The sequence below is a fragment of the Pagrus pagrus genome, assembly GCF_965226575.1.
Source record: "Pagrus pagrus genome assembly, chromosome: 3".
NCBI lineage: Eukaryota > Metazoa > Chordata > Actinopteri > Spariformes > Sparidae > Pagrus > Pagrus pagrus.
In genome coordinates, this window is record NC_140187.1 from 664422 (window position 1) to 688629 (window position 24208).

The 24208-nt window shown below is 45.3% G+C and overlaps 1 protein-coding gene across 3 annotated transcripts in view; it reads right to left on the minus strand.

Annotated features, from left to right (window-relative positions):
* grm7 (glutamate metabotropic receptor 7) overlaps positions 1–24208 on the minus strand; it is a 232835-nt gene that overhangs the window by 19361 nt on the left and 189266 nt on the right. For all 3 annotated transcript variants that reach the window (XM_084349688.1, XM_084349689.1, XM_084349690.1), the window contains exon 8: positions 13149–14084. In XM_084349688.1, coding sequence (XP_084205814.1) covers positions 13149–14084 — 936 coding nt within the window. The remainder of the gene's footprint in view (positions 1–13148; positions 14085–24208) is intronic.

The window sequence follows — 24208 nt, forward strand, 5'->3', positions numbered from 1 at the left end:
AATATAATGAATCACCAACTGTTTTAATAATTGATTAATCAGCTTAAGAAGAAAGGGAAACTTTCTCTGATGTCAGCTTGTGTTTCTCTCCTCGACGACAGCAAACTGAAATCTTTAGGTTGAGGACAAAACAAATCACACAGGAAGAACGGTCCAGAATAAATGCTGCAAACAGATCAATTAAAACAGAAGCTTCGTTATGTTCAACTTTAATTGTTTTGAACAAATGTAGAAATGTAGCTTAAACTTGCGCTCACTGTTTTAGCCTCTCGCCTGTCACTTCGCTCTGGACGAGCTGTGTGGAGACATTTCAGGTTTTTTTGGTTGTTTTTGAGGTTGTAAAAAGTAAGAAGTGTCCAGCTGCTTCAGTGGTTTAGGAGACTGCTGCACCTGCTCATCTTCCTTCACTGAGACCATGAACTGAATCATCAGTTGCAGCCTCATGCTAATATACCCACCATGACAATGTTAGCATGCTGACGTTTAGCAGCTACAACGTGTGCCATCGTTCTTTAGTGTCAGAGGATCAATAAAGTTATTATGTTCATCATGAGGGGAACATGAATGTCAGACACTTGGTGACACAACAGGAAACTGATTCATCATCTGGAGAACAGGAACAATCCATCCAACAGTTCTTCAGAGATTCTAGTCTGGACCGAACAGACGGACGGTACCGACCACAGAGCAGTGACACAGAAGATGTTTCTGTGGGAGTGAAGTCATAAAACATGAGAGAGGAGGAGACAACAAACAGGAAGTGATGACAAGCAGGGAGCGAGGAGGAGGAGGAGAGACAGGTGGAAAACACAAACATTAATGGATGCTATAAAATGCAATGCTGCATAAAGAAATGATATTAGCATTGCAAATATTGTCCTCCCCTCTGCCCTCCTCCTCCTCGTCCTCCTCCTCCTCCTCCTCCTCCTCCTCCTGTGTGGATGTTCCTGGTTACATACAGTTAAATCAAGTCGGACGCTGGCAGTTTAAGCCTTAATAACAAGAACAAGTCTCTGCTGTTTGACCTTGGCACTTTGCATAAGGAGATGTACGACTCTCCTGGGAAATGAGATATTCTGTTGAAGAAAACACTTTTCCTCTGCTGATTTATTCATGAAGCTCCAACATATCACAGTAGCTTCTGTCTTTGCATTTCTATGCATGAGACCAACACACGCAGGACATCACAGGAAACAAGAAGTCTCCATTAAACCAATGATGACAAACCACTTCCTGTTTTCATACATGAGGTGTGTGGATGTGGTGACGTGACGGCAGCGGTGAGCAGAGCGAGCAGCGGATCACAGCCAGCCTCAGTATTCATGAGCCGCTGTTTGTTTCTGTGTTTTAAAGAGACCCGTTCACCGACTGACGGGACCTGATGGGACTGATGGGACCTGACGGACCTGATGGGACCTGATGGGACCTGACGGACCTGACGGGACCTGATGGGACCTGACGGGACCTGATGGGACCTGACGGACCTGACGGGACCTGAAGGAAAATGAAGCAGGCGAGGCAACATGAGAAGCAGCATTTCTCAGGTGCAGGTAGAGAGAGCAGGCAGCATGCAGCTAGTTAGCACGAACCCGGAATAGCCGTTAGCTTAGCTTCACAGAGTGGCTTCTTAACAAGGCTTTTATTGTGAAACATTGACAGGAAACAAGCAGCAGGTGTTGAGGATGAGGCTCATATTTGACCAACGACCACAGACAACGTTATTATTTCATAACTGAACTGTCGTCACAAACAAACTGTTACTTACTAAAACATCAGTTTGTCTGTTTGCACGTGCTCTGTGACGTCTCCGCAGCTGCTTTCATGAGCTGACAGGACGGAGGAAACGCTCCGGAGGACAATGAATGAAACTTTTAAACAGCTGATTGAAGTCAGGATGCATCAGGAGGACGGATCACGTATGAGCCTGGAGATTTAAACATTCAGCAGTCACGTCCGACCCGGTCCGTCTCCCAGAAGTTAGATTGATGCAACAAATTTACAAAAGCAAATATGTTTTGGGGGAAACAACAAATATAATCTAGATTAATCCTTTTTTTTTTTTTACATAGCAGGGGAGAAATTTAAATGTGCTGATACTGAACGTATCAGTAAAATGTTTCCTGAGTTTTTCTTCGCAGAGCTGAACTTCTACTGAACCTTTCAGTGGTTCTGTTTAGGCGCTCACAGGCGTCGGTTCAGCTCGGATCATTGTCTTGGTTAAATATTCATAGTGCACAGTGACGTGAAGCACGAGACAAATGTCTTTATTAACATTTAACCAAAAACACCAAATGTCTCAAACTTTACCCTCTCAACTAACTGAACTCTCAAATATACTTTTAAAACAAACTGGATGAAACGTTTTGTTCGTCTTATCTGATAAAAAGACATTCAGGAAGCACGAGAGAGAAATAAACTGAGTGAACTTGAGACGATGTTGATCTGAGGAGGATTTGGAGTCTCAGCTGTTGGAGGCTGATAAACACATCTCACCTTTTCTATTGTACCGTCGGTGCTGCGAGCCGCTCGGGACCCTCGCAGCTAAATCCTGAATGAGTCTGTCACCACATTCACATCAGAGGACACACACAATAAACCTCTGTTACATTTAGATACAGCAAATCCCTTTTCAGGGTAAAGCAAACAGCTTTTATCAGTATGAGAATGGGAGCCTGTTAAGCACACAGAGGCTAATCCCTCTGCATTATTGGATATTACAGAAGCTGCACTGTAGCACGCAGACACGCTCGTCTTTGTGTTTGTGTTTGACTTCAAAAGTTGATTTTTGTGCAGAAAATGACGTTCAGGAAACTTCAGGGAGAACATGACGGACGTACGAGCCGCTGATCGAGGATGAAACATACGTACGTACAGTATGTGAGCGCACAGCTGCATGTTTCTGATGAATATCTAACAGATACTGATGCTGTGTTTGATTCTGATATTCAGTAACTCGTAGCTCCTGTTTCAGAGCAGTTCAGCCTTTAAAACGAAGCAGAGACGACACGTGTTGTGTGTCAGATAATGAAGTGATAACTCAGCTGCAGACAGACGAACCAGCCGTCACTCATGAGAAACACGGCACAGACAACAATATTCAGTCTAAACTTACATTACGTATTTCAAATCTCATGTGTTGATGTGTGTGCACGTACATGTGTGTTAATGTGTGTGCACGTACATGTGTGTGTTGATGTGCGTGCACGCTGTGCTCTCTGTTCATTAGTGTCAGTTGCTCTCAGTGTTGCACTCAGGTTGCGTGGGAGGATCTTCTCTTCCTTCTCTTTGTGTTTTGGTCCTCGTCTTCCTCACGCTGGCCTCTTCAACACATCGACAGCCTCCTTCACATCCTCCTCCCTCCCCCCCTCTCCCCCCTCCTCCCTCCTCCCCTCTCCTCCCCTCTCCCCCTCCCCTCTCCTCCTCCCTCCTCCCCTCTCCTCCCTCCTCTCCTCTCCTCCCTCCTCTCCTCTCCTCCCTCCTCTCCTCTCCCCCCTCCTCCCCTCTCCCCCTCCCCTCTCCTCCTCCCTCCTCCCCTCTCCTCCCTCCTCTCCTCTCCTCCCTCCTCCCCTCTCCTCCCTCCTCTCCTCTCCCCCCTCCTCCCCTCTCCCCCTCCTCCCCTCTCCCCCTCCCCTCTCCTCCTCCCTCCTCCCCTCTCCTCCCTCCTCTCCTCTCCTCCCTCCTCCCCTCTCCTCCCTCCTCTCCTCTCCCCCCTCCTCCCCTCTCCTCCTCCCCTCTCCTCCCTCCTCTCCTCTCCTCCCTCCTCCCCTCTCCTCCCTCCTCTCCTCTCCCCCCTCCTCCCCTCTCCTCCCTCCTCTCCTCTCCTCCCTCCTCCCCTCTCCTCTCCCCTCCTCCCCTCTCCTCCTCCCTCCCTCTCCTCCTCCCCTCTCCCCCCCTCCTCCCTCCTCTCCTCTCCCCTCTCCTCCCCCCTCCTCCTCCCTCCTGCCTTCATTGCATCACTCCTTCCCTTCATGTTGTCTCTCCCTCTTTCCTCCCATCATGGCTGCTTTGCTCTCTGCTGTCTGCCAATGTGTGTGTATGTCTGCATGTGTAAGTTAGGCGCTTCAGTGTGTCCACGCATGTGTGTGTGTTTGTTTATTGTGTGTGTGTGTGGTTGTGTGTGTGTGTGTGTGTGTGCGTGCGCAGGGCGAGCAGCTTCTTCCTCTCTCCTCATCTGTATTCTGCTCGTCTCGGGCCAGGTAGGTAATGACAAGCAGCAAAGGCCAGGATGTCAGAGCTCCACTCAGCTGCTGGCTGCCTGCTGACGTCAACACACACACACACACACACACACACACACACACACACACACACACACACACACACCCATCCCTGCAGCTAACAGAGCCACAGAAACACACTGGTCTTTGCTCGCTGCTCAGTTTTCTTCCCTCAGTCTCTAAAGTCTCTGTAGTAGTCTCTGTCTCTGTCTCTGTGTCTGTCTCTGTGTCTGTGTCTGTGTCTGTCTCTGTCTCTGTGTCTGTCTCTGTGTCTTTGTCTGTGTCTGTGTCTGTCTCTGTCTCTGTCTCTGTGTCTGTCTCTGTGTCTGTGTCTGTGTCTGTCTCTGTCTCTGTGTCTGTCTCTGTCTCTGTCTCTGTGTCTGTGTCTGTGTCTGTCTCTGTGTCTGTCTCTCTGTCTGTCTCTGTGTCTGTGTCTGTGTCTTTCTCTGTCTCTGTGTCTGTCTCTGTCTCTGTGTCTGTGTCTGTGTCTGTCTCTGTGTCTGTGTCTGTGTCTGTCTCTGTCTCTCTGTCTGTGTCTGTGTCTGTCTCTGTCTCTGTCTCTGAGTGTAAAGAGGAGACAGTCATTGTTCCAACACAACAATCATGTTGATCAGACGATGGATCCCACTGGTCCTCCTGCAGACCCGCCCCTCTCTGCCTCTGATTGGCTTGTGTTTATCATTTTTACATGATGAAAGCCTCGACAGAGTCTTGGTTCTCGTGGTCTGTGCTTGATTTAGCAACATATTTTTTATTTTTTTGACAGTATAAGTGGAGAAAAGTGGCAGAGACGCCCCATTCCTGTTGAAAACCTGAATAAATCTGAGATGGACGACCGGAGGGAGGGAGGACAGCGGGCCGCGATGGATTTACTGTGTCAGACCACAGATGAGACAGTTTCCTAACTGTATGTTCAGTGGTTGTCTGGTGTTGGTGTCCAGCTGCAGAGCTGATACAGCCGGTTGTGAACTGTAGTTTCCTGTGTAACACTTGGCTGTCGTAGCTGCAGAGTCTCTGGGCTTATAGCGGGCCAGCAGCAGCCCTGCAGACACCCGGCAGTGACGAGCATCTCCAGAAGATGAGCGACCTTCAGAGGAGCAGCAGCAGACTGGAGAGGTCGGTGTGTTTACTGAGGAAACTACAGCTCCTAAACTGTTGTATCAGAACCGCAAGGCAAACAGACACCAGCAGAGCGCCGAGGGTAGAGAGCCGAGTCAGCAAAGGCAGCCAATCAGAGGCGGAGTCGGGTGGGTTTGGGATCCATAATAATGTATCTGGTAATGCAGCTTCAGGCTAACGCTAAGCTAGCTGTGTTGCCTTTAAGTGTTTTCTTCTCCTGATGGAGAATCTGAGGATCAGAACGCTCATTTCTCTTCCGCCATTTTCTTTTTTCAGGGTTTTGTTGTTCTCTTAATTTCTGTGAAACATGAATTATTTTTTTGGATGCTATGTGATGAAAGCAAACAAAGAAGAGTTTAAATAAAAGACGACCTCTCACTCTGTCGCTCTCTCTCTTCACTCTCAGTCGCTGCAGGGTCGAAGGAAAAAGCCTTGAAATCACCTGAATACCTTTCAGACACGTCTTCGTCCGTCCGTCCTCTTTCAATCTGTGCCTCTCTTGTTGTCTGTTGTCCTCTCGGTTTCTCTTTGTCTCCCTGCCATTCTCTCCTCCTCCGTCCTCTCTTGTATTTCCTCCCACCACAGATCATGCTGTGCTTTCCTTCTTTTTTCTCCCCAGTCTCCCAATTTACTACACAGAAGATCTCTCTGTACTTTCCTGCTTTATCTCCTGCAGATCTCTTATCTGCCTCCTGCTTTCTCTGTCTACTCTTTTATCTTCCTTTTCCTCCGCAGACCCGACTCCTCCTCAGTATCAGAGAAATGACCTCACCATCTGATGTACGTGGCTTTTTCATTAGAAAGTTATGTCACAAACATCGTCAGTCAAATTAAACTTTCTTGGTGGAATATCAGTTTTTTATTTCAAATAATGCGACTGTAATAATGTTGTATGATCGTATTGTAGCATTAAAGAGTTTGTTATAAGGTGTGAATTATTGAAATATTAATAACTCAGCGTTTATATAACTTTGTGTGCATCACATTCAAACAGACTGACTGTTGATTTACATCGTTGTTTAATCATTTTGTCTGCATCTTTCAGTCGTTGCAAAGAATTAAACAGTTTCCATCACTTCAGCCTCGATATTCTGATGTTATCGACCTCTTTCTTTGTGACAGTGACTTTTGTCTAATCACCTGTAAGTTGCCGTCTTCACAGATATCAGCGCTGCGTCTGCAGAGCTCACAGATCCTGACTGTGTGATTGTGATGCAAACTGTGACGAGCACCTCTGTAACATTTAGCTGAGCTGAAGTGATGTTAGCTCGGCCAAAGTGTGCTAACTGTTTTGTTCGGACCAGCGTCAGTGGTGACCAGCTGAAAGTGGTTAACTGTTAAGCGCAGCGGCGGCGCTGACAGCGTGTGCTGCATACTGTACGTAAAGATGGGGAGATTTCAGGTGTGAAACCAGACGAACAGGATTTTATGTGAGTACATGTGTGATTTTTGTATCAATTCAAAATTGTGATCCTGAGGTCTGTATAAGCCGAGTACTCCAGGTTTGGTACCCTGTGAACCCCAGCGTGACCCAACATGACCCAACATGACCCAACATGACCCGCTACAGTCCACTGAACGTTACTGTCAGACTGACAACATGTTCAGATACTAACCTTCATCTCCAGCTTTCAGCTTCACTTTACTGCTGATCTCAATAACACTTTAGTAGATTTATCACAATTAGTAGGTGATATTAACCAAGTCATTTATTTTAAATTCCTTTAAAATTATCACAATAATTACCTCAAAATGTGTCTTAAAAAAGAATCTGCTATTTTCTAATGAGCAGTTGATAAATAGTTGCTCATTTCTTTAATACATTTCCAAAATTTCATAAAACTTGAATTTCTGTCACTTCAGTCCAGCTCTGGAACAATTTTGCTAAATGTCTTTTATAGTTCGTTAATTTATAGTTATTTTATAGTTACAATTTGATATTTACTGACAGACAATAATCAAGAATCTGTGTGAGCGTGATCAGTGAGAATATCATTTTTTTAAATGTCCTTCAGTTTAGTGACCTGCAGAAGTTGGAAAGAAACCAGTTGGAAATCAAAGTGAAATGATCATATTAAAAATGAATACATCCAGTGGTTTCATGTGAACTAATGTTGAAACTCAGTCTTGAACACTGGTCTCTGGCTCGGCAGCCATCTACAGTCACACCATCACCATGATGTGCGATAAGACACAGATGTTGATGAATCTGTTGTTCCTCTGAGCTCTTTGTGCCTCCAGAGAACATAAAGAAGAAAAACTGTCTCAAAGACTTTCTCCTTTCAGAAAAACTTGTGGCTCCTTCACTGTTAACAGTTAGAGTAGTTCCTGATGTACTGTTGGACCTGGTTAGTGTTATAAGGCTGCAGGATTCCCTTCAGCCGGCGCTGACGGGCCTGTTAGGCGGCTCAGAGGCTCGGAGCTTATCGGCTGCCACTGTGGCCTGAAGCAGTTTAGGTGGACAAGTGTATCCCTGTGGACAGGACACGAGTCCATCACAAGGGTTTTCCTCAGTCCATCTCTTTAATGCTGAGTGCCAAGCAGAGAGGCTTAGTCTTCCCAACGACTGTGCCAGAGATCAGAGCCCAGAGCTCACGGTGTCGGCCCGATGCTCACCTGGACCGCTGATAACACACAGGTCCTCCTCGGGGACGAGAGGGACGGCAGAACCCTCCTAATCTCTGCCTCTGGCCAGGTTTACAGCTCCAAACCCAAACTTCAATCACTGACAACTTCGGCATTAGAAGGATATTTGTACTTCATCAAAACCCAATTTAAATTCACTCCGCTGGTAATGCTGAACAAGTTCATTCATCAAGAAAAGTGTGTGAGCACGACGACACTTCCTGTTCCTACAGATTTGTACAATTTGTCTCGTTCGTTTCTCAACTCAGGTTATAAAACTCATCACAGCACAAACTGTCAGTGCTTCAACACAGAGATTCAACGAGCACGCGTCCTTCACCTGTCGACACTCAAACTTTGACACCACAAATGTTTTATACAAGTTTACCTACTATTTAAAACCTCTCACATAAAGACACACTTAAAGACCTCAAGAGAAACAAGCCATGAATGGAGCTTTACGCTTGTGATAAAACCACAGATAAGTTGAGCCTGAATGTTTCTCTATGATGAAACTTAATGTTTGTTTATGTTAAATTTTCTATTTCTCTGGTCACAGCTCTGTGTTTATGCTCTGGTTAGTTTTAGGCACAAAAACCACTTGTTAGTGACAGAAAACATCAGGGTTTGGATTAAGTAACACGAAACAGCTGGAAGTGTCTGCAGGTGTCCTAAAAAACATCCAGTGGTGTGACTCAAACTGTGGTCGCCTGTTCTGCAGCCATGTTGGCGATGGAGATGGTCCGACTGCGGTTGCCTGTTTGGCAGCCTTGTGTCAAAACAACTGGAAATGTCTGCAGGTGTCCTAAAAAACATCCAGGTGTGTGACTGGATCTCTGTAATAACGCCCCTCCCTCCTCCTGCTGCGCCAGGTGGCTAATAATCATTTAATGTGTATAACTGCTCACATTATATCCTGGAGACTGTTTTTACAACGCTGGCTGTATTTGAGTACAACAGCTGATCTCAACACATGTATCAGATACTTTGCACTTCAAAGGTTTATGCTGATAAAGAGAAAGAAAATAACATTTTTAGTTTTTAAACATTAACTTTGTCAAGAAATGTGTTTAATTGTAAAACACTGTTAAGAAAACGTACATTAACAAGTAGTGCCCACTGTAGCTGTATGGTCTGTGGCTGTATGGTCTGTAGCTGTATGGTCTGTAGCTGTGTGGTCTGTAGCTGTATGGTCTGTGGCTGTATGGTCTGTAGCTGTATGGTCTGTAGCTGTATGGTCTGTAGATGTGTGGTCTGTAGCTGTGTGGTCTGTAGCTGTATGGTCTGTAGCTGTGTGGTCTGTAGCTGTATGGTTTGTGGCTGTATGGTCTGTAGCTGTATGGTCTGTGGCTGTATGGTCTGTAGATGTATGATCTGTGGCTGTATGGTCTGTGGATGTATGGTCTGTGGCTGTATGGTCTGTGGCTGTGTGGTCTGTAGCTGTGTGGTCTGTAGCTGTATGGTCTGTGGCTGTATGGTCTGTAGCTGTATGGTCTGTAGCTGTATGGTCTGTAGATGTATGGTCTGTGGCTGTATGGTCTGTAGCTGTATGGTCTGTGGCTGTATGGTCTGTAGCTGTATGGTCTGTGGCTGTATGGTCTGTAGCTGTATGGTCTGTAGCTGTATGGTCTGTAGATGTATGGTCTGTAGATGTATGGTCTGTGGATGTATGGTCTGTAGATGTATGGTCTGTAGATGTATGGTCTGTAGCTGTATGGTCTGTAGCTGTATGGTCTGTAGATGTATGGTCTGTAGATGTATGGTCTGTGGATGTATGGTCTGTGGCTGTATGGTCTGTGGATGTATGGTCTGTAGATGTATGGTCTGTGGCTGTATGGTCTGTGGATGTATGGTCTGTAGCTGTATGGTCTGTTGCTGTATGGTCTGTGGCTTTATGGTCTGTAGCTGTATGGTCTGTGGATGTATGGTCTGTGGCTGTATGGTCTGTGGATGTATGGTCTGTGGATGTATGGTCTGTAGATGTATGGTCTGTAGCTGTATGGTCTGTAGCTGTATGGTCTGTGGCTGTATGGTCTGTGGATGTATGGTCTGTAGATGTATGGTCTGTAGATGTATGGTCTGTGGCTGTATGGTCTGTAGCTGTATGGTCTGTGGATGTATGGTCTGTAGCTGTGTGGTCTGTAGCTGTATGGTCTGTGGCTGTATGGTCTGTAGCTGTATGGTCTGTGGATGTATGGTCTGTGGGTGTATGGTCTGTAGCTGTGTGGTCTGTAGCTGTATGGTCTGTGGATGTATGGTCTGTGGGTGTATGGTCTGTAGCTGTGTGGTCTGTAGCTGTATGGTCTGTGGATGTATGGTCTGTGGGTGTATGGTCTGTAGCTGTGTGGTCTGTAGCTGTATGGTCTGTAGATGTATGGTCTGTGGATGTATGGTCTGTAGCTGTATGGTCTGTAGCTGTATGGTCTGTGGATGTATGGTCTGTGGGTGTATGGTCTGTAGCTGTGTGGTCTGTAGCTGTATGGTCTGTGGCTGTATGGTCTGTGGCTGTATGGTCTGTAGATGTATGGTCTGTAGCTGTATGGTCTGTAGATGTGTGGTCTGTAGCTGTGTGGTCTGTGGCTGTATGGTCTGTGGCTGTATGGTCTGTAGATGTATGGTCTGTAGCTGTATGGTCTGTTGCTGTATGGTCTGTGGCTTTATGGTCTGTGGCTGTATGGTCTGTAGCTGTGTGGTCTGTAGATGTATGGTCTGTAGCTGTATGGTCTGTGGCTGTATGGTCTGTGGCTGTATGGTCTGTAGCTGTATGGTCTGTAGCTGTGTGGTCTGTGGCTGTATGGTCTGTGGCTGTATGGTCTGTAGCTGTGTGGTCTGTGGCTGTATGGTCTGTGGCTGTATGGTCTGTAGCTGTGTGGTCTGTGGCTGTATGGTCTGTGGCTGTATGGTCTGTAGCTGTATGGTCTGTTGCTGTATGGTCTGTGGCTTTATGGTCTGTGGCTGTATGGTCTGTAGCTGTGTGGTCTGTGGCTGTATGGTCTGTAGCTGTATGGTCTGTTGCTGTATGGTCTGTGGCTTTATGGTCTGTGGCTGTATGGTCTGTAGCTGTGTGGTCTGTAGATGTATGGTCTGTAGCTGTATGGTCTGTAGCTGTGTGGTCTGTGGCTGTGTGGTCTGTAGATGTATGGTCTGTAGCTGTATGGTCTGTGGCTGTGTGGTCTGTGGCTGTATGGTCTGTGGATGTATGGTCTGTAGATGTATGGTCATTAATACATTTATGCAACAAGTAAAGGAAACGATTTGCTGTTTCTAATAAATGAAACAAGAACATTAAAGTTTTTAAGCATCCTGAAATAACAAACAAGTTAAACAGATCAGTGGGGCCACAAACCAGTTTAACAGCGCTCACATAATCATTATTTATCCCTGCAGTGCCTGATGGAGTTTGGCTAAAGCTTATTAACGCTGCTCAGCAGATTGAATTTCACATTTCACACGGACTCATTTCATTTAGCCATAGTTTCCAAAAAAATGTGATAAGATGTAAAGGTCATGCAATTATGGTGAGAACCTTTAAACTTTCCAACAAGTTTCCTAAAAACTTTTCTCACAGTACAGCAACATTCAGCTGCAGCCGCCGGCCGGAGAGAAGCAGCTAATTGTGTGGACTCCTGGGAGCTTTAATAACCTGCTGTAACCCAGAAACAACAACACAATCCTCTCTGAGGAGCGCCACCACCTTAACACAAAACCTAACACCTGAGGAGTGCAGCTGCTGTCCTTTTATTAAATCCACACAGTGTAATGGATTCATCAGGAACAAACAGCCCCGAGGTGGAAACACAGTGATAATAAGAAATATGTCTTAATGCAGCCGTTCACCAACAACATGCACATTACATTTCATCTGGATTCCTGCACTTGTAAAACAAAACAGGAACATCACGACTGCCTTTTTATATCTGTGTCATTTCACTGCAGAATGTGCATCATTGAGTTTCATATCAAAGGCTTCCTCCATCTGCACGAATGGAAATGAGATTATTTTGCAGCAGCATATCGTCTGCCTTCAGGCTGATAAACTGGGACACAACACAGATAGTCACCCATTAGGAATGATGCAGTAATGCTCTGCTTGACATGGATTTTTGCCATATTGTGATTTGTTGGTGATTTGTAATTGCAGCGTAACAGTGAGTGTGCTTTGTTCTCTTGTTTTTAAAATGATTGCTTTCATGATGATATTTCCTCTGGATCATAATCAAAGTGATGGAGACGAGATGACGAACAAGACTCACTGAAGTCAGCTCTGAGAAAAAGATCAGCTTTTATCTGCTCGCTTGATGAATCTGTGACAAATGTCCTGTTCTCACTGACAGAGGTGGGAAGTTACAAGGTGCAAATACTTAGGTAAAGTACAGATACCTGAGACATGTACTGAAGTACAGTAACTGAGTATCTCTGTGACTTTCCCTCTCTACATCTGAACACAAACATCTGAACTTTCTCCTCCTCACAGCTTCAAAACAGCCTCGTTACTTTAGTTTGATGCATTTGAGGTGAATTATGGATAATTGTTATTTGGCGTCATCGCACGCCGCCTTCCCAACATCACAAGACTGATGTCGACCTATCAGAGCACATCACAATGTTTCGTGTAAAGGATGACTGTGTGAATGTGATCAGGGCGTTCCTGACAAAGAGAGCATTGCTCTCTGTGAACTTTCCCTGAATAAACAAAGGTTTAAAAATGTTCCTGACCTTCTGTCAGCACAGACAGTCGCTGGCGATCATCAGTCGTTGTGATGAAAGGACGTGTTGTCTTTTGGAGCTTTTGCTGTTTTGTAAATTCAAACCCAGTTTTGTTGTTTGTGTCACGAGTTCTCAAACCTGCACTTTGTTTAATAACAGATAACTGTCAAAAGACAAAATGATAATAACTGTGTACTGGAGCTTTCATCTCAATTAATCATTAAGTCTGTAAACGACAACAAACACAAGCCCAGACAGCAACTGTCCAAAAGATATTTCACTGAACATCTAATCCTCAAATTTTAGGAGCTGTAATCAGCTAAGTTTCCATTTCACCTCTTGAAAAATGTTTGCAACAATTAAATTAGTTTTGTTTCTGTAGAAAATACAGACTCATGCAAACACAACAGACTGACATTCAATAATTCATCATCCATCTCCACATATCTCTCATCCACCCATCCATCCACTGGCTCCTACCTTTTCTGCAGACTGCGCCGTGCCGAAGAAGATGGGTATAAAAGCCAGCCACACGATGCAGGTGGTGTACATGGTGAAGCCGATGGGCTTGGCCTCGTTAAAATTCTCGGGCACCCCGCGGGTCTTTATAGCGTAAACAGTACACGTCACCATCAGCAGGATACTGTAACCCAACGAACAGATGATCTGAAGATCTGTGATGTCACATTTCAACACCCCTCGTGCGAGATCCGGGTTGAAGGTCCTCTGCTCGTCGTAGTCTATGATGGTGTTGGGCGGATCCACCATGAACCAGATGAACACCCCCAGCAGCTGGACCGAGATGAGGCTGGAGGTGATGGCCAGCTGCGAGGTGGGGCTGATCAGCCGGGGCGCCGTCACCGACTTCTTGCCCTGCTCGAAGATGCGGAAGATGCGGTTGGTTTTGGTGAGGAGGGCGGCGTAGCTGATGCACATGCCCAGGCCGAGGAAAATCCTCCTGAATGAGCACACGCCAACATCCGGCTTGGCGATCATGAGGAATGTGATGATGTAACACAAAAATATCCCAGTGAGGAGAACATAACTCAGCTCCCTGCCGGATGCTCGGACTATCGGCGTGTCGTTGTACCGTATGAACGTAGCCATGACAAAGATGGTGGCGATGATCCCGAGCATCGCCAGGAAAACTGGAATCACGGCCCAGGGCGAGTGCCACTCCAGCTTGATGATGGGGATGGGCTGACAGGCCGTACGGTTGGCGTTGGGGCTCATGTTGTAGGAGCAGAGCTTGCAGCTGAACTCGTCGTTCTGGTACTGGTAGCCGTCGCAGGGCTCGCAGTGCCAGCAGCACGGCATTCCTTTCACCACCTTCTTCCTCTCGCCGGTTTTACAGGGAAGGCTGCACACAGAGCTGGGGATGTCCTGCTCCCCCCGAGGCCATTGCATGTCCTCGATCTGGAGACAGAGACAAGCAATGGTTAGATCAGCTGTTCCCAAACATCTTCATATGATTTTGTTTTGGGCAAAGATTGAAAGTAAGAGTCAAATGATGGCAGGTAACATTTGTGTAAACCACAGTACGTCTACGTATAATATTTAAATTACTACAACACGTGTCATATCACATTCAGATCACACGTTTATGAGCTGGTTTTCATGTCTGGAGGTGGAGGAGTTACATTTAGGCGACAAGGCTGCGAGTCAGAGACGACTGTTTGAGACGCCGTTTCAACATTTTCCAGCCGTGTTTCTGGCAACAGAATCAGGTGTTTCAAACCAAAACATGATGTTTTCTTCACTCGAACCTCAACAAGAGGTTTTAGTGCCTGAACCTCACCAGACTGTGAGCACAGTGGTGTCACACAAATGTATTTAAAACTGAACCAAAAGAGACAACAGCTTCAACAAATTTCCAGTTTGCAGAAATGTATATGGTCAAAATTCATTCTGCCGACTGAGTTGGTTTAAAGTATTTCGCTCAAAACAAAACAGAAAGTCTGCGGTCCTCTTAACCCATTAACGACTAACAACTACATTCATTTTGTTCAGGAAAAGCCCCACAGGTTTTCTTCTGTTGGAGGTAGAAACACAAACGAGGCTCCACATGACAAACACACACACACACACACACACACACACACACACACACACACACACACACACACACACATATATACGTACATTTCACATATTTACCATGACTATCTTGGTAGACAATGATAAATATCAGATTTTGAAACTGAAGTTGTTCTGAATGCAGCGGCAACAAGCATTTAATAAGATAAGACGAGATAAACCTTTATTAGTCCCACAAAGGGAACATTTGCAAAAATATAGCAGCAAAAATAGAGAGCATTAATTAAAACCAGCAGTAATAAATAAGTAAAAAATATAGAAAATAAGTAAAAAAGCAGTAGAAACAATATAAATAAGAAACAAAAAACTCCACAGTATTGCACTTTGACGAGAGATGCACACGTTTTGTATAATCTTGTGTAATCTAATGTCTTGCAGATTTTGAGAAACAACCATTTCTATATCATATTGACGTTATTACATTTACATTTAGTCGTTTGTTGCGTCGGGTCTCTAATTTTGCGAGTCGAACGCTTTGTTCCAACCTGAAACACGTCGATAACCTTGTGATGGATTGTGATGACGTCAGTTTCAGACCTCAGGATGGACGGAAACATCTCTGGTGAATAAATGAACTGAAGACATGTCGCTGCACCACAGTTAACACAAAGTTTAACTGCCACAAATATTATTCATGCCATTATTACATGTGTGTGTTGTGTCGGGAAACATTTTGTTTTTGCAATCAGGACGTATGTTTACTTTCTATATTGCTCATGGACACATGTATTTACTGCAGCCTCCCCCAGAAGACACGTGAAGCAGGAGAAGTTTATACCAACAGAGTTTAGGAGTGTTCAAGGTGATATTACATCATGTGTTTGTAGATTTGTGTCTCTGGCGGACTCGTTCCCTCTGTTTTGTGTGCAGCCAGCGAGGTTTGTTTATTCATGTGTTTAATGTCTTTGTGGATATTTTTATTTTGGCTGCTGCAGTCTGAGTCTGTGTTTGATACGACTGCATGATTATTGTTCATCTTCACGTGTTTGAACAGTTGGACGGTGGAGTTGATGACGGTGATGCTGGCTGAAGTTCAGACCAATAAATCCACCAGCAACAGAAGAACCACGGTGTCAACCTGAAGATAAAATATAACCATGAATGAAGTGAAAAGACTCAGATGTTTATGTGTCTTATCTGTATCATGAGTCCAGGTTCTAGACTGTGAATTGTTCAAGTGTGTTCAGGACATAAACTGGATCCAGAGGCTGTACTCAGGACTACAGTAAAGACTTTGTCTTCTTCTCTAAAATGATCTTTAAAATAGAAACTTTTGTTTTGTCTGAAATGTAAACTCTCTTTAACAAAGACTGAATGAATGTGACACTAGAATATTTCCTCTGTGTGACTCGACTGTGCAGTGAAACCAGTTTTAAGCGATGGCTCTGTGAGATATCGACTCGGAGGTTCTGCTCTCTCGGTCTCAGATTTATAGCTCAGATTTTATCTCCAGCGTAGCTCCGCTGTTAAACAAGAGGTTTGCTTTGGCTCTGAAGCAAAGGTCTCATTGATTTGACAGCTTGACTGCTGCTAATGAGTAATGAATACTCGATTAGTGCAACATCGATATGGATAAATTCCACCTGGATCATCGCTCTGCACCGAGCGGACATCTCAGTTATCTGCACTTTCTCCTCACATCTACAGCCTCTACAGAGGTTCAAGGATCCTCCCTGCTCCTCGAGGAGTCCTTGAGCAAGGCATTTAACTAGGTCTGTAGCTCACGACTTTAACGAGGAGGCAGACGGTGGCATCTAATCTATACATGATGTTAAGCTGTAAGTCAGGTGAAGCTGCAGCTCAGACACCAGGATGAAATGGTAACAGTTAATGTTTCATGTCAGAGCCTCGTATAAAGTCTTTTGTGGCTCCAGGGGAAGCTGCATGTAATAAGTGGCTCAGTTGCATTGTGGGTAATGTGGGCAGCAGGATTTGAAAATGAAGAATGAGTCCATAATGAGTCCAACAATGTTACAGGATTGCAATGCCCGGTGCCTACATTACCCACAATGCAACTGAGCCACTGAGTGACATCACTGGAGGCAGTTTATCAGATTACATCAAAGGTTTTATACGAGTTTCCCTTTGAGTTTAGTTTTTATAATGTTTTGTAGCCAACAGCTGTAGATTAAATCAACATATAAAACTGAGAACGTGCTTCACCGATGCATCTCTGATAATAATCTGATAGTATGAATAATCTGTACTTCACAAGATAAATATACAAATATTTCAATACATATGAGACTAATTTCAAACATGAGCCTGTTTCACTTCTTCATATCATGTAATGTGATTACAAGGTGTGTTATTGTCTTCACACTGTGTAATTCATGATGATAATGTTAAAATATTGATCTACGTATATAAAACTGTATTTGTGCTGTATGAGCCGACAGGCTCGGTCCACATGTCTTCACACAGATTATCTGCAGACACACTGCGACTCCTCAGTGAGCAGAAGGATTAAAACAAGTCCTCAAAGAAAGAAACACATTATTTTAAATATTTCATTGTATAATATTGGAAGGGGGCAGATCGGATTAGTCAGAAGCATCCTGAATATTTCATTTTCAATATGTCGTTATGTGACAAGAGTGTGTGAATCAGTTCACATCCTCCACCAACACTTCCCGTCTTGAAACTGTGCCCGGACCTTGGAAGCAGCTCCAGTGACTGACGGCGGCCAAACACCCTGTTATTGTGTATTGATGGTGATTATTCTGGCAGATAGCTGGCGTCTGTTTAAAGGATCTGAAAGAACTTGGAGGGATTTCAAATGCTGCTGTGACCCAGGGCTGATCAGTTACACAGCGCTGAGGACATCCTCAAACAGATTATCTACAAAGACCGATGTGAACCAGTCTTCGGTTCCAGGAGCCACGGGCCACGCTCCAGAGGAAAGTGAGAAATTGACATTGGATGTTATCACCACCCACGATCAGCCAGACCGTCCCCGGGCCGCCTGTGTGCTACCCAAAAAGCCGAGTTGATAACCTGGGCGAGCCGGGGATGAAAAGCTGCATCAAGCTAACAGCCTGAGTCAGCCGAAGGCTTGTATTTGGCCACGCTGAGGATTCAGAGCAACAACAAAAAGCCAAACTCCAAACAGCCTCTAATCTTCCTCCCTCCTGAAGGCAGCCGGCCGACTGCGAGAAGAAAAGAGGATCTGCCCTCCCACTCGTCTCCGGCACATCTCTCTGTCTCTCACTTCACTTCTCTTATTTTCTGATCATATTCATCAGCCGCTGCTTCCACACACCCGACTGTCCACCGACCCTAACCCCCATCAGGACACTAATCCCTGCTGCTCCTCCTCGCTGATCGCTCACAGGCAGGTGAAGTGTATTAAAATCTGACCTGTCATGTAAGAAACAAGCTTTGCTGCTCAGAGTTGATGAGTGGCTGCTTACAGACTGACTCACGGCTTCGCTAATCCAAAAGGATTTCAGGCTGGAGGTTCAAACAGGATTCAGAGCGCCCGCCGCAGCGTCGGGTCAATCATCTAAATGGAAACTCCATCCGTCTTCTCGCCATCGTGCCGGGCAGGAGGGCTGCCAGCCACCGTTCAATAATTCACACAGGTCTTTGAAGAGGTGTCCCTGCTGGTAGAGACATCAGGACAGGACGTCTCTCTGGTCTTAAATCTCTGACTATATGCTCATATTAAAGTCCACACGTCTCTTCTTCCCTCCAGCTGAAGGCTCGCTCAGGCTGATCAGCCTGAGCGAGTGATGAAGTCCTGAACTGAGCTCACACTGACACAGTCTGTCAGGGAGAAGAAGATGTGTAGAGGCTCGGACTGAAAACATTAAACCATACGAGGACAGACGTCCTCATTAGTCCCTTAGGTTTGCTTAATGTTGAGGTCCCTGAGCTTCATTTGTCCTTATTAGATGTTTATTAACATTATTATGATTCTCCTTCAGCTGCTCCTCTAAACAAACTCAACACAGTTCAGCTCCCGGCCTGTTCCTCACGGTGAATCCTTTATTCTCACTATGACTCTTCACACTTCTTCAGATAAATGCACCAGTTCAGTTGAGCTTCAGCGTTTCAGCAGCCAGAACTCATACATTCATAATTGTGTTGATCTCTTCTGTTCACTCGTCTCTTTGTCCTCTGCTGCTCCTCCTGAGCTTTATACCATTTTCTTCCTTGTTTAAGTGTTTTTGGAGACTTCTCCTGATCCAAATCAGGATCTAAAGGCCGACGCTGTCGTATCCTGTAAAGCCTCTGGAGGTAAAACTGACTTGACACAGTGAGTTCAGGTTTCTCATGCTTTCACTTCAGACCTGTGGAGATCTCAGCGGCTCATTAATGACTCATCATCAAGATACAATTGAATCTTTCCTTTTTTCAAAGAGAACTCACTTTTATTAACATGGCTAATTGTTCAGAAACACTCAGGGCCACTACAGAGATCAGACGTGGACAAAGAGTTTGATGATCTACTTGTGTTTACTGTGACATCACTGTGGTTCAGGTAACTTTAGGTTGACAGCGTCAAACCTGAGCTTCACAAAGAAAAGGAGTGAAGATGTGTTGAGAGCCCTCAGTGATGTCTGTCCTCCTCGTCTCTCCGTCTCTTTGTCCGTCTCTGTCTCCTCCTCCACCCCTCTGTTTCTCTTATCATCCCCCTGCAGACCTTTGCTCCTCCGCCTGCCTCTGCTCTGCTGTCGATAAACCGCCTGCCCACCTCGATGTCAGTGTAGCTGCAGGTCAGCTGAGCGCCGACATTCAGCTTCAGTCGGAATAAAGACTGTAAAGTGTCCAGAACAAACGAAGCACCTGTGAGGGAGAAGAAAAGGAAATGTGCCTCTGCAGATACTGGAGGAAGGATGGCTTCTCTTTCAGAGGCCTGTCACACCTGTTCCTTCATGTCTCTTCATCTTCCTCTTCCTCTGTCTCTTCCTCCTGTCACCTCCTCTCCCTCCCGTCTCGTCTCTCAGGAGCTCCTCATGTGTTTGCTCAGACGTCTATGAATCCAATAATGAACATTAATGAATAATGTCCCATATGGGGCCCAGGGACTCTCAGGGGTTATGATTGGTTCATGTGGCTGGAAGATCTTCTGTCCACTGAGCAGTTAATCCATGTGATTATTAGCTCCTTCCTCCCCTTCCTCCTCCTCCTCTTTCTGCAGCCGTCTGACACTGCAGTTCATTCTCCAGCCTTTAGGGGTCCCTGGTCCCTGAGCTCATCATAAAAACCTTTTGAGGAAACGTAATCAGCAGCTACACTCCGTTGCCATGGATACGATGCAGGATCCATCGCTCTCTCTTTTATTTTGGCCTTGAGTCTTGATCGCCCTGCTCCCCCCACTGCCTCTCCTCTGTTTCCATCCTGCTGTTGTTTTACAGCTGCAGTAAACTGCTCCTACGGTAAACTGTTGCTATGGTAAACTGTTGCTACGGTAAACTGCTCCTACGGTAAACTGCTCCTATGGTAAACTGTTGCTACGGTAAACGGTTGCTACGTTAAACTGCTCCTACGGTAAACTGTTGCTACGGTAAACTGCTCCTACGGTAAACTGCTGCTATGGTAAACTGTTGCTACGTTAAACTGTTGCTACGGTAAACTGTTGCTATGGTAAACTGTTGCTACGGTAAACTGCTCCTACGGTAAACTGTTGCTATGGTAAACTGTTGCTACGGTAAACTGCTGCTATGGTAAACTGTTGCTACGGGAAACTGTTGCTACAGTAAACCATTGCTATGGTAAACTGTTGCTACGGTAAACTGCTCCTACGGTAAACTGTTGCTATGGTAAACTGTTGCTATGGTAAACTGTTGCTACGGTAAACTGCTGCTATGGTAAACTATTGCTACGGGAAACTGTTGCTACAGTAAACCGTTGCTACGGTAAACTGTTGCTACGGTAAACTGCTCCTACGGTAAACTGTTGCTACGGTAAACTGCTCCTACGGTAAACTGCTGCTATGGTAAACTGCTCCTACAGTAAACCGTTGCTATGGTAAACTGTTGCTACCGTAAACTGCTGCTACAGTAAACCGTTGCTACGGGAAACTGTTACTACAGTAAACCGTTGCTACGGTAAATTGCTCCTACGGTAAACTGTTGCTATGGTAAACTGTTGCTACGGTAAACTGCTCCTACGGTAAACCGTTGCTATGGTAAACTGTTGCTACGGTAAACTGTTGCTACGGTAAACTGCTCCTACGGTAAACTGTTGCTATGGTAAACTGTTGCTACGGTAAACTGCTGCTATGGTAAACTATTGCTACGGGAAACTGTTGCTACAGTAAACCGTTGCTACGGTAAACTGCTCCTACGGTAAACTGTTGCTACGGTAAACTGTTGCTACGTTAAACTGCTCCTATGGTAAACTGTTGCTACGGTAAACTGCTCCTACGGTAAACTGTTGCTATGGTAAACTGTTGCTACGGTAAACTATTGCTACGGGAAACTGTTGCTACAGTAAACCGTTGCTACGTTAAACTGCTGCTATGGTAAACTGTTGCTACGTTAAACTGCTCCTACGGTAAACTGTTGCTACGGTAAACTGCTCCTACAGTAAACCGTTGCTATGGTAAACTGTTGCTACTGTAAACTGCTGCTACGGTAAACTGTTGCTACGGGAAACTGTTGCTACAGTAAACCGTTGCTATGGTAAACTGTTGCTACGGTAAACTGCTCCTACGGTAAACCGTTGCTATGGTAAACTGTTGCTACGGTAAACTGTTGCTACGGTAAACTGCTGCTATGGTAAACTGCTTCTATGGTAAACTGTTGCTACGGTAAACTGTTCCTCTGGTAAACTGTTGCTACGGTAAACTGTTCCTCTGGTAAACTGTTGCTACGGTAAACTGCTCCTACAGTAAACCGTTGCTATGGTAAACTGTTGCTACGGTAAACTGCTCCTACGGTAAACCGTTGCTATGGTAAACTGTTGCTACCGTTAACTGCTGCTACGGTAAACTGTTGCTACGGGAAACTGTTGCTACAGTAAACCGTTGCCATGGTAAACTGTTGCTACGGTAAACTGCTCCTACGGTAAGCCGTTGCTATGGTAAACTGTTGCTACGGTAAACTGCTCCTACGGTAAACCGTTGCTATGGTAAACTGTTGCTACGGTAAACTGTTGCTACGGTAAACTGCTGCTATGGTAAACTGTTTCTATGGTAAACTGTTGCTACGGTAAACTGCTCCTACGGTAAACTGTTGCTACGGTAAACTGCTCCTACGGTAAACTGCTGCTATGGTAAACTGTTGCTACGGTAAACTGTTGCTATGGTTAACTGTTGCTACGGTAAACTGCTCCTACGGTAAGCCACTCCATCTCCTCCTCCATCTCCTCCTCTGTCACCTCCTCCATCAGCTCTGACTGTCAGCCTGATTTAAAGTTAGGATGTAAATGAGTCTGTTCAGGCTCTTATAGACTAGAAGAAGGAGAAGGTCTAAAATACTCATGTGGGTGTTTTTATCAGATTCTACACATTTATGAGAATCTGTGAATATCTGATGAGATTTGCTTCATTTACATATTCAAACACAAAATATCAGAAAACACAAAATAATTGTCTCAATGTCAGAAATCAACTGGAGAGGTTTCAACGTTAACACAACTCCTGTCACCTGTGACTAACTGCCATAACACACTCTCTCACACACACACACACACACACACACACACACACAGTCATTACCGTGGTGACTGTGGATGATGATTAAACTGATTAATTGGTTGGAAAAGAAAATCAGTGTGTTTGCTGAATGTGCTCAGTTAGCAGATTAGCAGCAGAGTGACAGGAAACGAAATGAAAAACAGGAAGACAAACAGACCAATCAGACAAGTGTCACTGCACCAACAGCGTCACCGTGGCGACTGCGTCATCTCATATATGTAACTACACAGCTGAACGCTGTACGACTGAACTCATACCACCAATACATTTGTGTGTGTGGCGTCCTTCATGATTCAATGAGTTCACGATGGAAGAAAATCAGACCAGGTCAAAGCTAACTGAAGCTCACGTCATATTAATATAATTCAAAGACTATTAAAGTTAAAGGTAGAGTCAGTAGGATTTGTCCCAGCTGTTCCTGAACGCACCACAAGGATAGTTGATTGTTGAGTCTCGTTCCCAGGACGTCAAATAGCCACATGTTGGGTTGGTAAAGCGTCCCCAGCAGCAACAAAGAGAGAAAATAAGAAACTCTCTGCAGATACGAGACACTAACACGCCTTTTACGTCTTTGTTTCGTCTCGCTGCGTCTGCCGTGCCTCTGATAGGTCAACATCAGTCTTGTGATGTTGGGAAGGCGGCGTGCAATAATAACACCACGCCAAATAACAATAATCCATAATTCACCTCAAATGCATCAAACTAAAGTAACGAGGCTGTTTTGAAGCTGTGAGGAGGAGAAAGTTCAGATATAGGGAGGAGCTTGGTGTGGATATCGATTGGTGATTGCAGCCAATAGCGCTGAAGATGTTTTACACCCCCCGCCATAGCTACCTGCCAACTCTGGACAGACTGGCAGCTCCCATTGAACACGACCGGACCGGGAAGACGAGAAACCACTGGGAAGGTGGTTCTTGCTGGGTTAGGCTCCTGGTCAGTGTGCGAAATACTGGGGTGTCCGGGGGGGCTCGACCCCCCCGATTAACCCATGAGACCCCCTGAAAGCCTCAAAAGCAACATTTGAAGGGGGTCTCAAATTTTGTCAAAAAAATAAAAAATAAAATATTTTATTGTCAGAACTAAAATGTGTTTAAGCTCACCATGTCCAGTATTCAGAATCCAAAACATTTATTCACTAATATGTTGTATTTGTTGCCAAGCGGAGCAGCCGGTCCTGCGCACGTATAAAAATTAGCCATGTGCGCCAAACAGAAGAAAGACGTAACGTCATACTAAAAATGGCTAGCAAGCAAAAGCTAAACCAGAACATATCGCTCACACACTTTGGGTTCACATCCAAAAAGGCGGCACTCAGAGATGAAGAGGCACCGAAAGACGATGCAGGTGCAGCCAGCACAGTGGGCCCACTCGGTACCAGAGCAGAGGACCCTCTCCCACCCAGCGACTCCCCAGAAGAACAACGTGAAGTTGAGGCCGAGTGCTCCGAAGACACAGCAGGTGCTGACGTAACGTTAGCTGCTACTGCTGCTAGCACAGGTGACTTGCCGGCTGGTTGGACAACGAAGCAGGTGGGCGAATGGAACGACCGCAAGTTGTGTAGGCCTGGTGGTTGGTTGTGGTCTTAGAGAGAGCGCCCGCCGTGGTGATGTTTGGCTTGTTGTAGGCTGTCTGTCTGTCAGCACCCGCCTGGTGCTGTTTTCAGTTTGAGAGATGGCCTGTTTGCACGGGTAGGCGAATGTACTTTGTGTATGTGTTCAATGATGCATCTGTCAGATCGTATTTGCTGTAGATTGATGGTTAAATAATGTCACACATCGGTCATACTGCAGGCTCT